The sequence below is a fragment of the Elgaria multicarinata genome, chromosome 4 (genome assembly GCF_023053635.1).
Source record: "Elgaria multicarinata webbii isolate HBS135686 ecotype San Diego chromosome 4, rElgMul1.1.pri, whole genome shotgun sequence".
Classification (NCBI taxonomy): Eukaryota; Metazoa; Chordata; class Lepidosauria; order Squamata; family Anguidae; genus Elgaria; species Elgaria multicarinata.
The window spans coordinates 46333014-46349973 of NC_086174.1; the positions used below are offsets into that span (position 1 = coordinate 46333014).

The 16960-nt window shown below is 40.7% G+C and overlaps 1 protein-coding gene across 1 annotated transcript in view; it reads right to left on the minus strand.

Moving 5' to 3' along the window:
- The window catches only part of DNAH8 (dynein axonemal heavy chain 8), a 154984-nt gene that overhangs the window by 95987 nt on the left and 42037 nt on the right, over nucleotides 1–16960 (minus strand). Inside the window, exons 23-32 of the mRNA XM_063125403.1 lie at nucleotides 15331–15527; nucleotides 13875–14001; nucleotides 11032–11267; nucleotides 10841–10945; nucleotides 10132–10245; nucleotides 9560–9622; nucleotides 5113–5213; nucleotides 4147–4284; nucleotides 2726–2966; nucleotides 1288–1487 (exon numbers count right to left, since the gene is read on the minus strand). Coding sequence (XP_062981473.1) covers nucleotides 1288–1487; nucleotides 2726–2966; nucleotides 4147–4284; nucleotides 5113–5213; nucleotides 9560–9622; nucleotides 10132–10245; nucleotides 10841–10945; nucleotides 11032–11267; nucleotides 13875–14001; nucleotides 15331–15527 — 1522 coding nt within the window. The remainder of the gene's footprint in view (nucleotides 1–1287; nucleotides 1488–2725; nucleotides 2967–4146; nucleotides 4285–5112; nucleotides 5214–9559; nucleotides 9623–10131; nucleotides 10246–10840; nucleotides 10946–11031; nucleotides 11268–13874; nucleotides 14002–15330; nucleotides 15528–16960) is intronic.

Sequence of the window (16960 nt, forward strand, 5' to 3'; positions counted from 1 at the left end):
AACCTCGATTAGAAGCAGATTGGCAAATTGTGGTTTGAATTAACTCTATTATTAATATTTATTACATTTCTATACTGCCCCATAGCCAAAGCTCTCTAGGACATTTTTCAAAGATTAAAATGTTAAAACAATATGCAAATTTTTAAAACATAAAACACACACAACAGACTGTATAATGGAGACAACATATATCCCAAAACTACTTTGAGCAATCAGCCAAGCCTTAAATCAAATCTGGAATCAATTAAAACTTATCACCTGCTGCCAAATGCCTGGGGAAAGAAAATGTTAACATTGGTGCTGATATAGCACTAACTAAAATAAATGAAAAGAAAGAAAGTGGAAGTTATGTGTGCATAAAAGGGGGGAAAGAGGTATGTGCATGTTCAATGGATTCTCTCAATCAGCTAACCATGACTGGGTAACTAGCAATATTACATCTGCACCAAGCCAATATTACTGACTGTGAGTTCCCATTGTCCTAGCCACCAGTTATGATGGAGAAGGTGGAACAGGAGAACACCCTGTATGTCCTTAGAACGCACATCCCCAATGCTATGGTCAAGGTTAGTCAGGCACCACGCGCTTCCCCTGTCCTGCAGATGTTATGGCTGAGAGGGGGGATGCTCACCTCACCTGGTTGCTGCAGATCTCCTGTGCCAGTTGTCTTGGCTTAATCAGGGCAGAAGTGCTCTCAAGGAGAAACTGGATCACTGGGGCTAGGTGCTCCATCCTTCCACCATCTTCACCACCTGACTGCCTCTTCCATGCTTCTTACAGGCTTGCTAGCCCTCAGAGTGTCCTTTGTCCTACCTTCTTTCCTCACCCCCACACCCCCAACACCAGGAGAAAGTCAGGTAAATATCACACCCAGTCAGCCCATGGAGGAGTTGATCACTGTGCAGCCCTGACATTAATGTTGGTCGAAAGATACTTATTTGCCCTAAAGCAGCAAGGGCAAGTCAAGCCTGGGATCAGTCTTCTGTACAAGGACGGCCTTCCTGCATGTGGTCCCTTGCACAAAAGGTGCCCTGTAGGGTAATGAAGGTCCCTAATGAACATACAGGCATCACCGTCAGCTTTGAAGGTGCTGGTCATCTGTTTGTGAGGATAGAGGGATTGAATGTCTCCTGCCTCTCCTCGTTTCCTAAGCAAGTGATCAGCATAACCAAAGCTGACAGTGCCAGTCTGCTTAGAATATTTTTGTGGGTTTGGGGAACATGGGGCAGGTTCCTCAATAGAGAAAATGTATTAATGAAAGAAAATTATTAAACTCCGTGAAACTACCTGTTACTCAGTAAAGAGCCCAGAACCATTAAGCTGTCCTCCATCAGCGTAATAATTTCTGAAGATTCTGTTCCCTTGAGCAGTAGCTCTCCTCTTCCCTTGAATGCGCCAAAACTCAACACCTGATTTGCCCAGCTTTCAACTACCTGAGCCAGCTTAGCTTCAATATCCTTCTCTTTAATAGCAGATATGCAAATGTCCTATAAAGAAAGAAATATCCTTAAAAGATTAAAAATGTTAAATTAAGGCTTTTCAAAATGTACATAGCTGGAGGGCAAGTTTCAAACACCCAAAATACACGAACATCAGAATAGAGACATCTGAACGTTGTTTAAAAATGCAAAGATGTCATGTCGTGTTTTGGGCTGCTATTCAATGTTTGTCTGTACATACATGCATATATTTAAATTTATTTATAGAAACGTTTATATGCAGCCTTTCAGTTCCCATAAGGGCCCTGAGGTGGTTCATAACAATAAAAACACAATCCTAATATAATAGGCACGTATACCTTGTGCAATTTGGTATATCTTTTAGATAGTGTTGAATGCTATTAACCGTATCATTTTCATGTCAGGCGTTAAGGGATCTGAAACCTGGCTTATCAGCAGCATTTCAGTTGAAAACATGTTCTGTAACATTTCTTTGAAAATGCAGCACTTTTTTAAAAAGTAACTATGCATACAGCACATTAGCACACAGAACCACACAGTTAGCTTGTAACCAGAGCTAAGTTAATCGTTCTTAGGCGAATTATTTCCAGCTCAAAATATAGTTTTCTGTGGTGGAAGTTTCATAGAAGTTCTCTCTTGGTCATCTTTTTTGCCCTTTTTTCCGGCCCTGGCAGCGGTGGCAATTACACTCCCCCCTGCTGCTGGATGTCATTTTCTTGTACTCATAATATCCTAGAATGAGGGCAGGGAGTATTGTGATCCACAGCAAAGAGGAAAAATTACACTGCTTTCATTACCCACAAGTATAAGTGGTCCACTTCATGGTCTACCCATACCAATAAAAGCATAACAAGGACCAGGCTTAATTGAACAGCCTCATCACAGACATGCAGATTTAACTACTCTCAGCCTACCTTCCAGATGTATGATCAAGGTGTTAAAGGCCATCATGCATTTGTTCTACAAATACACATAATATCTGGAAATTGTCTGGAATTTTTTTTCTAGTCACCATTGCACAAACCCTTCTCAAACCTTTCTGACACAGTTTACTAATAATAAAAAAATGAAATCAGCACATGCATCCCTCCCCCCAAAAGTACCAGATGTTTGGAAGCACATCTAAATGAGCCCAAAGTATCACTTAACTGTAAAGAAAGGCTTATCTTTTGTTGATCTGGACTAGACCATGCTCACTGGCTCTCAGACTGCTCCCTAGCCAGACATTCTTTTAAAATATAAAATGCAACAATATGATGGGCTACCTCAATATCATCCTTGTGCTTGAGAAGTGGTGCTTCCATGATATTCCGAAGGCAAAAGGAATCAGATTCCACATCAAATGGATGCCCAGTTGTTTCAGAAATGCGGTTCCAGTGTCTCAGTTTCATTGCTTTATTGGTCATCATTTCTAACAGTGGGCAAGACTCACTGAAATCATCTATTCTTTTTTTCAGGTCTAAAAAGGCTTGCCAGTCTTTAAGCCCTTTGGGTAGTTTGCGGCACCTTTCAGAGAAAAGAAACATATTTGCTATTTTAAACCAAAATAAATGCACAAAGATCTTACAGAACCAAAATTATAATCTCATTGTAAAATTTCCTATAAACTCCCATAAAGGCCTTCCTAAAAATGAAATCCTTGTGCATTGCATTCTAAAGGATTGACCGCTTGGGATCAAGCAGATTTAAATAGCAAGTTCCACAAAACTGGGCTATAGCTTGGAAGGCCCGAATATGCCTACCTGCTGATATGGCCTTGAAAGTGTGAGAAAGTGCTATTCCTGCCAATCACAATTGATGCAAACTCTGGTACTGAGGATCATCAGACTGGGGGGGGGGGGGGGGACTGGACTCTGGGTTCATCTACACCAAGCAGTATATTCCACTATGAAAGTGATATATAAAAGGCAGGAGCCATACTACTGCTTTATAGCAGTATGGAAGTACACTGACAACTATTGGGGCCCACTGACACATAGCATATACTGCTTTCATACCACTTTCATTGTGCTATATCCTGCTTGGTGTAGATGTGTCATGGGCCCCAACAGTTGTCAGGGCACTTCAGTATCACTATAAAGCAGTAGTGTAGATCCTGCAGTGCACTTCAATACCGTTATAAAGCAGTAGTGTGGCTCTTGCCTTTTATATACCACTTTTATACCGCTTTCAAAGTCGAATAGCCTGCTTGGTGTAGATGAGCCCTCTGTTTCCTGTTACTTTGTCTCCTGCTTCAGTCCCACAAAAGGGACAAACAGCTTCCTCTTTCTTCTCACAGGGAAGAAAGAGGAAGCAAGCAACCACCACGTGGCCCATTCAGTGGGCGCTTTTATCACGCAGCTTCTCCTGCACACAACAGGAAATGGCTGCAAATTTTGTTATAGCCACACACAAAAAACACTACCCGGATTTGATGAGGCTTATTTTGTGAAGGAAAAAAGAGCAGGAGGAGTGGGAGACGTGCAGGAGGAATTCCACAGTGTCAAAACGCCCCGCAAAGGACTGTGAGTGGCCAGTCGCGAGCGTGCGATAGAACGCTCGTCTGAAGCAGCTTGTTGAAAGAAGCCTCCCTAGTGGCCTATCATATACATTGAGGCACAGTGCATACAGCATGATCAATGGTATAGAATAATCTAGAGTGTGGGTATTTATCTGTTAAACGTTTGGGGTTTATATGCAAGCTCACCTGTTTTGAAACTCCAGAAGTTCAGCATTAATTTTTTCAATATCTACATCACCCCAGAGAATTTCATAATATCCACTTATGTTGTTCATCACGGTATCATACAAGCCATACAGTTTTTGAAGCAAACTTAGCTCCTTCCTGCAAGAAGTGGCATTGTTCATTATAACCACTGGCATTACTTCTGTTTGCCTACTGTAACATGATTATTAAGGTATGGCTGATTTATTCTGAAATAAAATATCATGGAGCAAAGGACTTTTCTCTATATTTTCTCTAGAAGCTGTTGGAAGTCAAGGTCTATCCAAAACTCTAACCAGAAGCCCTACACTTCTGTACAATTTATGTATTGACTAGCAGGTTACAATTGTTTATAAAAATATATAAAGAATGACCAAATTAAATAAATCTGTATTGCCTGGTTTTTCAACGTGGCAATGACTTTTGAAATGAAAACAATTTCATTGCAGTTTCAATAAAAAACAGATCAATGTCTTAGTTATTGGGGAGAGGGTGGACCCATGGAGGATATGAAAAGCAAGGGATTAGAATTTCGACAGAAAACCTAACTTCGAGGTGCTTAGACTTGTATCAGTCTTCCAAACAACCCTTCTTGCCTGTACTTCACTAGATGGAATTCCAGTTAAGCAAAGGCTCTTTATAGCCCATTTTTAATCCTGCCTCTTAGATCTCCACCACATCTCCACTTCATCAGCAATGTCCACCACAGAGCGGCCTGCTCATTTTTCATAGCCCCTATTATTCTCCTTATTCCACCAACTTTTAAAAGGAAGATATTTCTGAAGTCTATATAAGGAACCCAATGTACAGTTACATAAGTAGGTAGCTTACAATTTTCTACAATGCTTAACTTATTCTGGCAGGCAGAACAATTTTCCACAGTTACCTGATTTACCTTTCTACAATGCTTAACTTATTCTGGCAAGCAGAACAATTTTCCACAGTTACCTGATTTTATGTAAAACTTCATAGTCCGTGACAGGCAATCCAAATAGCTGCTCACCAGATGAATAAGTAACAAATTTCCTCCAGAGCTCATCAAAATTGGCCTAATAAATAAAAGTGCAGAAATTAACAGAGGGCTTAGATCATGGATGGGGAACCTTTTTCAGCCCAAAGGTCACATTCACTCATGGCTAATCTCCAAGAGGCTGCATGCCAGTGGTGGGAGGGGCCAAGGCAAAATGTGGGTGGGGCTTGCTCATACATCCCATTCATTTAAATTCAAGCACACACACACACACACACACACACACACACAACAAGTCCTTGAGTTCCATTCTCATATGAGAGGTCTGAGGACCGGGTCAGACATAACATCATAATCCTGGTCTCCTTCTTTTCATGATGTGCAGTGGATGTGTTAACTAGCACATAGGCACTGTTGCCAAGAGCAAGTCTCCATGCCATTTTGTGAGTTTGTCTCATAGATGTCTGCCCAGAGAGCTTCGGCTACTGGGAGATATAAAAATGCAATAAATAAATAATTAAAATCCAGATTCTCTGCTACTGTGTAGACTGGAAGCAGCTGCATAAGAGCATTTCAAGATGCAAAGTTCCCACTGGGACTTGTGGCCCTCATCTTCATGACGGCGATAATGCTGCACCCGGCACTGCGAGCTGCACTGCAGCTGCATTGATGCTCCTTCTGACCATCTACATCGGAAAGAGTGCAGTTGCGAGCTTTCCTGGTGCTGGCGCCGCTGCGCCCGCCCACCCGAGCACTCACTCAGCCAGTCCAGGGGTGCCAGGGAGCATCTGTGCCCCCTCTTCTCAGGGTAGGGGTTTGTTGTTGTTTTTAAAAATGGGACTGACTGGTCTTTTTTTATTTTAAAGCTGTAAACGTGAAGGATCGCATTTACAGCTAACTGGGTGGAAACAAGGGGGAGGAACGAGGTGCTCCCTCCCTGGTGGGATTTCCAACCCCTCCCCCTTTAATTTTTTTTCTTAACAAGGCTCCACAGAGGCGCGGAGCCTTGCTCCAAGCTAAAAAGGTTGGGGTAAGTACCCGACGTCCTATAGATCACCTGCCACCACTCTGAAGCAATCCAGGGGCAAAACGCCCATGTAGACAAGCCCCTAGTAACATGAATCAAGGTGGAAATCCCTTTGGCCACCAAATTATCTTGGCATCTCTGGAAATCACAGATCACTGCACTAAGTCTTCCTCCCATTCCAATGTAATCAAGCTTAACTCCATACCTTACTGAATTGGTTAAGAGAGCCTTGAGAAGTAAAGAGGAAGCAGTACAGGAAGCACTGTAAGGACTCCCACAGAAGAAAAATACAAGGAATGGATTTACACCCAAAAGATGCACTGAACCCTTTTTCACACCACACACATCTTTGTATCCAACATTCATGGTGGCAAAATTTGATCACACTCTCCATCCCTTTTTCTCTCTCTTTGGCATAAATCAAACCTGAGTCCTTAGCTTTTTCTTTTCCATCCCTGCTGTATTTATAGCAGGTTATGGAGAGGCTCAAGAAGAGCCTAAAGGCTTGGCAGTGCTCACTCACCCCCATCCTAGTCTCCTGTTTAGAGACAGTTTGCTACTAGAAGAAGAAATGCTAGAGTCAATACCTAATCAATTAGAGCAGAGGTGGGAACATGTACCCCTCCAGATGTTTTGGCCTACAACTCCCATCAGTCCTGGCCAGCATAGCCAATAGTGAGGCATGATAAGAGTTATAGGCCAAATCTTCTGGAGGGTCACACATTGCCCTCCCCTTAATTAGAGGAAGACAGACTATCAGGTGCATAGAGGAATCTTAGCTAACAGTAGACCATTAGATGGGGGGAAAGTATAGACACCAGCTTTTCACCTTGGGACAAGAAATATCTTACTTTAGGCTCATTCCCTTACATAACCCAGACATTTCCTGTGCCACTGCAAGAGGTGCTATTTACATTTTGAATCCACTTCTCAAACCAATTCAGATTCTATCTTGTCTATCTGGCTTGCTTTCCTCTCCTACTTTCATATTCAGAACTAGCTTCTCTCTCCACACTACAATACTTCTGGCTTGCTCTTCATTCTCGCCAATCTGTGCAGCTGCTTGTCTTTTGTATAGTTCTAACCCAATCACTGCCAGTTTGGTCTGACACATGTATTTTCTCTGCCTAAACATGTGCGGACAAAAGACACATGGATAATGGTATTTTCCTAGACAGTAAGACTATATACACCAGTTGCTGGGGAACATGGGCGGGAGGATGCCGTTGCACCATGTCCTGCCTGTGGGTCCCTGGTCAACAGCTGGTTGGCCATTGTGTGAACAGAGTGCTGGACTAGATGGACCCTTGGTCTGATCCAGAAGGGCTCTTCTTATGTTCTTATCTCCTTATGTTCTTATCTCCCTTCTCTATTTTGATTATTTTCCATTTGTTTTAGTTAGAAATCCACTGGGAATACACAGTGCCTGTTTTCCCCTTTCAAGATTTTATTAAAGAAAAGACTAGTAAAGAGACTTGTGAGGGTTCTGCTTGCCCCCATAACCCCACCACAGAACAAGCTCCAGTATCCTGGAGCCAAGGATAATCCTTTTATTCACAGCATCCCATAAAAGAAGATCTCCTCCTCCTCTCTAGGAGAGGTAGTTTCTCTATTTCTCTTTCTCTGCTTTACCTCCATTCTCTCCCCATCTCCCCGCAAAAGATAGCCATGCTGCTAACAGCACTACATACACATGTGTCTCATACCTCCCCTCTCTGTGGCATTTGGTTCTTCATCTCACTATCTCCCCTTATAAATTAACTAAATAATTGCTGGTCCTAGTGGAATGCTGCTTGTGTAAATCAACCTTTCATTTCCATGACAGCCTCGCATATCAGTCCATGGTAACTGCTTTTTTGTTGTTCTGTAATATTGATTATTGATTCTAAACTCTAGTCCACGATCTGATTGCTAATTTCCCCTGGTGTAAGTGTAACCTTCCCTAGGCACATCATGTCTCATAGTTAAAGTCTTAAAAAACAGGCATTCCTCTTGTACTCATGGACACTACACATGTGGATGAAGACATGCAGTAACAGGGAAATCAATGAAAACTCCCTTCTTTCCAAACTGTTGGTGGAGGCCTGTGCTAGATCAAAATCTCTCCTGAAAACAGAAGGATTCAACATATAAGATATGGCAGATGGTAATGAAAATGATCAATGAATCTATTTGATCAGGGGCTATAAGAAACTATGCCTGAATTTGCATGTGCATGGAAAGCGGTGGTTGCACGTTGCATTGATAAAACCACATCAAAACTGGTCCTGAACTTAGGATAACACTATCCTTCCAGTTATCTTGTACTGCTTGATTAGCTCTTCTTATCTTTTACAGAGTTAAATAACGATGCAAGATTCAGGGCAGCCAAACGGCTCTCATGGTGCCACATAAAGTTTAGCCTCAAGGTTATCATAATGGAAAATAAAATGTCAAGAAATATGATTGTATAGTCAGAGATAAATGGAAAGCAGAAAATGTGTAGTGATAAAAATTTTCAGGGACTAAATCTGATTTGATGCAATACTTTTCTTAAAGTCAAGAAACAACCATTTGATGTATAACTAGCCAGAATGAAGCTAATCAAGCCACATAGAGGCCAAGTTAAGACAACACGTTTCTCAACGGTGATTTTAGAACTCCACGGTGGAGGTTTTACACCACCGTTGAGAAATGTGTTGTCTGGCGGGAAAACACTCCACATTGAATATCCACACTGTGCAGAAGAGAGTTCTGCACAACTCTCCTCTGCACAACCATTGTGTTGTGTGTTGGGTGGAGGGCTCCGTGTAGTTTTCTGTTGCATTGCGTTGACTTTTCCCACCAGCTATAGAGTTCCTTGGCAAGAGCGGTGAAAGGAGCAAGTGCCACTCTAGGAGAGCTGCCAGGATTGTGGTTTTTTTGCAGCAATGGCTGATGGGATACCATCCGGAGGACCGGGGGAGGAGAGAGGGTGGAGGAACTGTCAATCAAACGTCACAATGGATTTTACTCAACTCCATGCCCACAGTCATACAACGGTGGAGTTAGAACATGTTGTGTGGGGAGTACTTCCTAAAAACTCAACCACTGAGTGGCGTTTTCACACTACATTGACTAACATGTTGTCTGAACTGAGTCAAAAGCTGTTTTCCCACCCCTGCTTCAGTGTGGGCAACTTATTAAAAAAATCCCCCTTAAATTTAAAAATACATTCCTAATCTTTATGATTGCAAAGATAACTCTGAATATATGAAGGCAAAATATTTTACTGTGCTATTCAATACTAAACAAGATGCTCACCCCTGAAGTTAGAAGTCATGTTCAGAGCAGTTAAAATCAAAACTGTTGTTGAATCGTGCATTAAAACCTACCCAGGTACCATGCCACTCATAATTTAACACTGAAAAAAACCTTACCTGGAATATCTGTAATCTATTGCTAGCCTCTTGAGGTGGTGTATTTGGAACCATAGGTCCTTCCTGAAATAAGCAAAGGGAAGTCAATAAAAAAATAGTTATTATATTAAACTGAAACCTATGCCCTATTCCAGCCTATCCAAACCTGGTGCAATCCAACATATCTGGAGAACACCTCCCATCATTCCTAATGGCCATGCTGGCTTGGAATGATGAGAGTTGCACTCCAACAAATCTGGAGGGCACTAAGTTGGTATAAGTTGCTCTATTCTCATGTTCCTTCAAAGTATATAGAATGCACAACCACAAGGGCAGAGGAATTTAATGTTACATGCCTATATGTGTGGGTAGGTGTACATTTCTCCTTTAGAAATGCTTCCTCTAATCTTTGTGGAACAACAATAATTGTTTTTGACTGGAGCTGTTCACTCCTGTTAAAACCATAAATGATTGCAATTTAAATTTTCAAGCCCACTTGCTTTCTCTGAACCTTTGTGTTTTGTTCAACACAAGACAAAGTTGCATGAGTTCACAATACATAGCGTTCCCTGCAAAGAGTTGAAAGAAATTACCATCTCATATGCTGCTTCGTAGCTTGACACGTCCTCACGGAAAACCTCAACAGCCTCTAGCAGCTGAGCTTTAAACTTGGGCTGAACTTGAATTAGCTCGTCTTGAACACTGGACTGAAATAGAAATGGATATTCATTAGTAGTAAGAATAAAATATAGTAACACACACACACAATATTCATTTTATCTATTCAAATGTGAGAAGACTCCCCCACACACACACAAATCCAGAGATGCAATAGAAAGCTGTTGTCAATCTTATCTAGAAATAAGTTGTTTTTTAAAAGCTGCCTTTTCAGAAGGATTCTAGGACACATAAGTAGAAGAACTTCAGAAAATTGAGACCAAGAAAGACCACCTTTCTTTCTTGCAGACAGAAGATTCTGAAGAACTCAAGGTACAAGAATGGGAAGGGAACGCCCAAGTAGAAGGTCCTGTAAGAACGCAAAGGGAAGGGAGATACGTCCTGCAGCCATGAACCTGGGACAGGTAATTTGGTTTGGGCAGGAATATGAGACAGGACTATGAAATAAACTGCCACATGAACAAAAATCTGCACGCACATCCAGTCCAGAAACCTCATGGAGATCCCTATACCAGGATGGCTACTTGGAGCATAAGCCAGTTTACAATATATACTCTGAGCTGGTACTAATAAGCCTGTATGAACTACCAATGCTAGCATGATATCCATCTTTTATATACTTACTGCTTTACTCTGTAGCTTGTTAAAAGAGTACCGTAATGTATCAACACCTTCTGATTCCTCCTTTGTGACTTCAACTTCAAATCTATTTAAAATTGTATAGGCTTCCTAAAAACAAAAGCAGGGTGCCTCATAATTCATATTGTCAAAAAAGCAATATCTACATCCAGGATCCAATTTTTGAAAGAACTTACTTCAATGGGCCCCATAGTCATATCCATTTCTATTTCCTTGTCACGTATGTGAGACAGAGCTTCCATAGCAAATCTGACATCATCTAAATCTCGAATTGGTCGAGACAATTTTTTCAAATATTCTGTTATAAATGTTATCATGTCTTGCATTTTCTTCTTGTATTCCTCATTTAAATAGCGGCAGAGTAACATTTTCCATGCTTTTGCTTCAATAGAGAGTGCCAATTTCATTGGTTCTGTTAAAAAAATTATGGTCTCAATATAATTCAGCATATGCAAAGTGACTGCCTTTTGTATACCACACATTCAAAGGAATTGCACAAAAAAACTATAAATTAACAATATAATCAGAAAAAAATATGACAGAGTAGGGCCCAAGTTGTACAATTACTGTCACAAGTCTTAGAGCAGCCTTTGCCAACTTGGTGCCCTCCAGATGTTTCAGACCACAACTTTCAGGATTCCTAACTATTGACTATGCTGTCTGGGACTAATAGGAATTAAAGCTTAAAACATCTGGAGCGCGAGGTCTGGGAAGACTACTTAGGGGTTTGTATTTCTTGAACAGTCCCCTGAGAATTTTTTTCCAAAATAAAGGTGGTACATGCCTTCAATCATGTGCATCCTTCAACACAGTTTGGGTAGAGTATACCAGAATCTCAAATGGGACTAATAATTTAAGGAGTATTTTCAAAAGGGGGGGGGGGTAATCTTCAAAGACAGAATTCAATATCCTACTGGGCATACCCAAATTCCATTCCACCAGTCCTTTTACCTCATATGTCACGTGTTTTAGATTGTAAGCCTGCAGGCAGGGACTGTCTTGTTTAATTGATTAAATGTAAATCGCTCTGAGGAGTGCCCCCCAAATACTTCAACTCAATCAATCATTAATAATGCAACTTTTGAGATCTTGGCTATAGTTAGTAAAACACAGGTGGGCAACCCACTGCCCTCATGTAGTCTTCAGAGGCCTTGACTTCAGCCTGCCATGGAAGCCTGAAACCCCAAATTTCTTTCCCCGTGAAAATACTCGGCTGTTTGGCACACTTTTATTTATTTATTACATTTTTATACACTTGCTAGATCACATTTGTGATGGGGAGGAAGGTACAGAGAGAGGTAGTTTTAAGCGTTTACATTTTATATTGTATTTTATAGTATATCTTACTGCCCATCACCAAATGTGGTCCTCAAAGACAAAAAGGATGCCCCATCTGTGGTACTCTGACTTTGCATCTATTAACAGAGTCTGGGTTATTATTGGGCTATGGCCATGGTCTATAAAAGGGGTTGTCTTCCTAATTACATACCAAAATATAATTTCAACAAAATTTCCTCAAAGTTGTGTTGCTACATTCCCACTAATTTGTGTCCTTTCAATTAAAAAAAAAAAGAACCCTCTCTAGGATGGACAAAGGACAAATCTGAAGATCTATAAACAATATAAAAAGATAGATTCAAAGTCAAACGAAAAGTAGGAACTTACAATGGATGCATATATTTCAAACTCTACTTAGAAAAGGAGATTATGTAAATCTACATGCAAGTCAAAGTTGGTTTATTACGGTAAAGAACCAGCATATAAGAATTAAACAATAAAATACAATTAAAAACAGTAAAATACAGTTAAAATGAGAGATTAAAGGTGAAAATGTACAAGTGACAATAAAAGAAAACAAGAAAACTCCAGCTGTAGAACTTTCAAAACGGTCCGGAAACTTCAACTGGTGCAAAACAGGGCAGCAAGGTTATTAACAGGGACTGGCCGGCGAGATCACATTACGCCAGTCCTTTTACAACTTCATTGGCTGCCAGTCCAGGTCCGGGCCCAATTCAAAGTGCTGGTATTAACATTTAAAGCCCTAAATGGTTTGGGGCCAGGTTATTTGAAGGAATGCCTTCTCCCATATGTACCTGCCCGGACCTTAAGATCATCTACAGGGGGCCTTCTCCATGAGCCCCTGCCAAAGGAAGTGAGGCAGGTGGCTACTAGGAGGAGGGCTTTCTCCGCTGTGGCACCCCGGTTGTGGAACGAGCTCCCCAGAGAGGTCCGCTTGGCGCCTACACTGTACTGCTTTCGTCGCCAGCTGAAGACCTTTTTATTCACTCAGTATTTTAACACTTAATTTTAACTTAAATTTAAATTTTACTGTTTTAACTCTGTATTTTAATCCTATATCAACTTTGCTGTGTGGTTTTATCCTGGTTGCGCTTTTTATACTGTATTTCGTAATTGTGTTTTAAACTGTTGGGTGTTTTACTATGGTTTTAATTTTTGTGAACCGCCCAGAGAGCTTTGGCTATTGGGAGGTATAAAAATGTAATAAATAATAAATAAATAAATAAATAAATTCAATGATGTTATCACCTCTCTACGACAGATGATGGCTGCTGTGCCAAATCAAAGCCATTTTAGCTGTGACCTGGTAGTTCAGGTCTGACAAGAGATACTCTAGGTAAAATTCTTCCAGCCTACCTGGAATTTTTTTATATGAATGGAGTTATAAGAGAGGTTCTGAGGTCTTAATAAAAGCGGCAGTAAAGTACGACTTGTTCCACTGTCTGTACTTCTCTCACCTCACATGGGCAAATCCATTCATTATAAGGGATTTTTTTAATCTACCTCCCAGCTATATGCAAGTGTAATTTTTCACTCTATTCACATCCATTAGATGTTTGTTTATATCCAGTGATTATTGACTATATTTGCAAATATTAATTATGGCCTCTTAAAGTTTTAAGTAAATTATATATTTTATATTTAGATCATATTTTAAATAGTCTATAGAGGGATCATTTATTTTTATATACACTAAACACAAAGAAAATGACTTTCATACCTGTATTCAGCTCAATGGGCCCAACAGAAACTGTTGGTTTTAAATCTTCTATTTCTTGTTCAAAGGTAGCATAATGGAGAATTTCTGACCTAATCTCAGTCAAAGAGGGATTACTGGCCAAAAATTGCTGTGAGTGGTTGAAATTGATTATTAATAGATATAACTTTATGTTAAAACAATTTTCAGTACTGTAGTATTACATCAAATACAACTCGTACGCTTGTAACAAGTACAAATGAGGACAAATAATAGACTTTTCAACAACATGTTCCATTTGTCTGCACTATCACTCCACTAATCTCGTTTCCATGACTGCTGTCATATGTAAACCCCCAAATCTGATATCACCTCCAAACCTATGCTAACAATTTTTGCCAGTTTTGTGTTGTTTTGTGCTGCGGAACCAAGGTTTTTGTTGCCATGAAAATGAAACTTTGGCATAGGTTTTAAGGGAATAGCAAATATGGGGCATTGGTAATTAATATATCTCCATCTACCCATACCAGGCTAGCCCAGTAGCCTATCTCAGCTGCTGAAAGCAAAGATGTGCAGCATGAACAGACCTGCATTTCAGCTTCTATCTGGGAAATACAATACAGTACTATGCCACCTTCTCCTTCTGTCTTACGATTATGGATTGTGAATGTTTTGCACTGAACGGCAAAAAAAAAAAAAAAAGCGCCCCATCACATGCCAGGCTTTTAAAAAGATGGAATGACAACAAAGGAATGCAATGGTTTGGCAAAGACAGTATTTGGATTCTCCATAATAAATGGCGGTAGGAATCAGGTCAATTCCAACGGAAACAACTAGTGTGGAAGCAGCCTGGCAATGCAGGCCTGAAATGAAATAGGAGGCCTCCATTGGTTCAGAACTTAATAATGGATTCTATGCCTGCTGCTGTGGGATGAAAATGCTCAATTCTGCATTTTCTTGCATTTTGTCATTTAAATTGAGCTAACTATAATGTCTAGGGTGACCATATGAAAAGGACAGGGCTCCTGTATCTTTAACAGTTGCATAGAAAAGGGAATTTCAGCAGGTGTCATTTGTATATATGGAGAACCTGGTGAAATTTCCTCTTCATCACAACAGCTAAAGCTGCAGGTGCCCTGCCCTCTTTTAAATCTGTCGCTCTAATATAGCTCCTGCACCTTTAACTGTTGTGATGACGAGAAAATTTCACCAGATTCCCCATATATACAAATGACCCCTGCTGAAATTCCCTTTTCTATGCAACTATTAAAGATACAGGAGCCCTGTCCTCCTTTTCATATGGTCACCCTAATAATGTCCCTGAAGTCTGGATTTCATAGACCTTTATTACTAAAATCTACACAACTTTCTACACCCAAAGATGTTGAAAGGTGTCGTCGACTCTCTTTTGGACCATGAACCAAGCTGGGAAAGCAGTCGTATTGTTAAAGTCATAGCAAAGGCTTGGAATTCAGCTTACCTGAACTTTCGCATCCCTATCTTCAGTCCACAGAGCTTTATATTTTTGAAAGTCTTGCAGTGCTTCACTAGCAGCTGACCGAACTGAATTTACTGATGAGGACAGAAGCACAACTAATTTGGAAATATCCTTGTGTTCTGCAACACCTGGATAAAAATTTCTCAACTTTCTTATTGGAAATAAATCTTCTGGTGGTTCTGAAAAAAATAGTTTAAAACATAAATGTTGCAGCCGCTCTTTACACTTGCCTTCCATATATCAAGAAAGAGCAAAAATGTAATGAGCAAAAATCTACACTAAGCGGGTTTTATTTCTTCCTGAAAGGTATTTCAATGAGATTTAACTATATTTTAATTTTCTGGACTGAGATCCCAGAATCTCTTTATTTCACGTCCTTAGATTATATAGTTTTCAGAAATTAAGACCAAAGTCCCAATTATATGTCATACCAAAGGAACTAGTTGATTTGTTTTTTAAATCTGGACTATTTATTACCTATCTACTAACAAACATTCTCAAGAGGAAAACTCTGGTTTTACTTTACAAAATCCTGGTCCTATATCCATCTTTCTTTCTTTTTAAGATATTGCTAGAAAAGCATTTTATTGCTAATTAAATTAACTTTTTTAAAACAACAATAGGATCATAAAATGCTATCCCCCCACAAGCACATTGTTGTTGTTTCCGACTCTTCGTGACTTCATGGACCAGCCCACGCCAGAGCTTTCTGTCGGCTGTCGCCACCCCCAGCTCCCCCAAGGTCAAGTCTGTCACCTCCAGAATATCATCCATCCAGCACATAGTGAGATTCAAATGGCCCCACCCACAGCAGCTATGTATATGGAACATAGCGGGATTGTGAGGATCCACCAAGGCTCACTGCCTCTTCCTGGGCTCCCATGTCACTGAGATCAGCCCAATTGGGGTGGCCATGGATGGTGATGGACCAGTTGGATAAGCCAGATGGCTATCACTCCTCCGCAGCCCATTCTGACTATCTTGATGTAATGTGACAGTGAGTAAGTGAAAATGGCTGGGAGTGGCAAGCAGACCCTGAAGGGGAAGATAAAGGGAGAGGGGCAGAGAGGGAACTGGAGGGGAGGGTGAAAGAAAGCCAGAGAAAAAGATAGAGATGAAATGACTGGAGAATATGGAAGAGACAGAGAATGGGAAAGGAGGCAAGTAGGGGGAAGACAATGTGGAGAGAAGCCAGAAGGAAAGAAAAGGTTCTCTTATCTGGTGGCAACTCATGCCATGCACACTTACCTATCAATCTTGGCAGTCCTGGGAAAATGAGGCCAGGGCTTCACAGGAAGGTATTCTTGATAATCAACCCCACTTTGGTGGAGGAAAAAGCAACCCAGACAGAAGAAAGATGGACCTATAGAGAGAACCCTGCACCTGCGCCCCAAACCTAGGATAGAGATGGTGGACAGTGGGAAAGCCTTTTTCTAGAGGAAAAACACCAGGTGAGCTTCACAACAAAGAGTTAATTGCTTATGGTCTGAGTCAAGAGGTTGAACCCTTAAGCAAAGAGACTAGTCTCTTTAGGCATAGGACCCAAAGGGGTTTCCATTCCCTGATCACTGTGTTTTCATTACAAAGAGAAGGCAGGAACAAAATACACAGT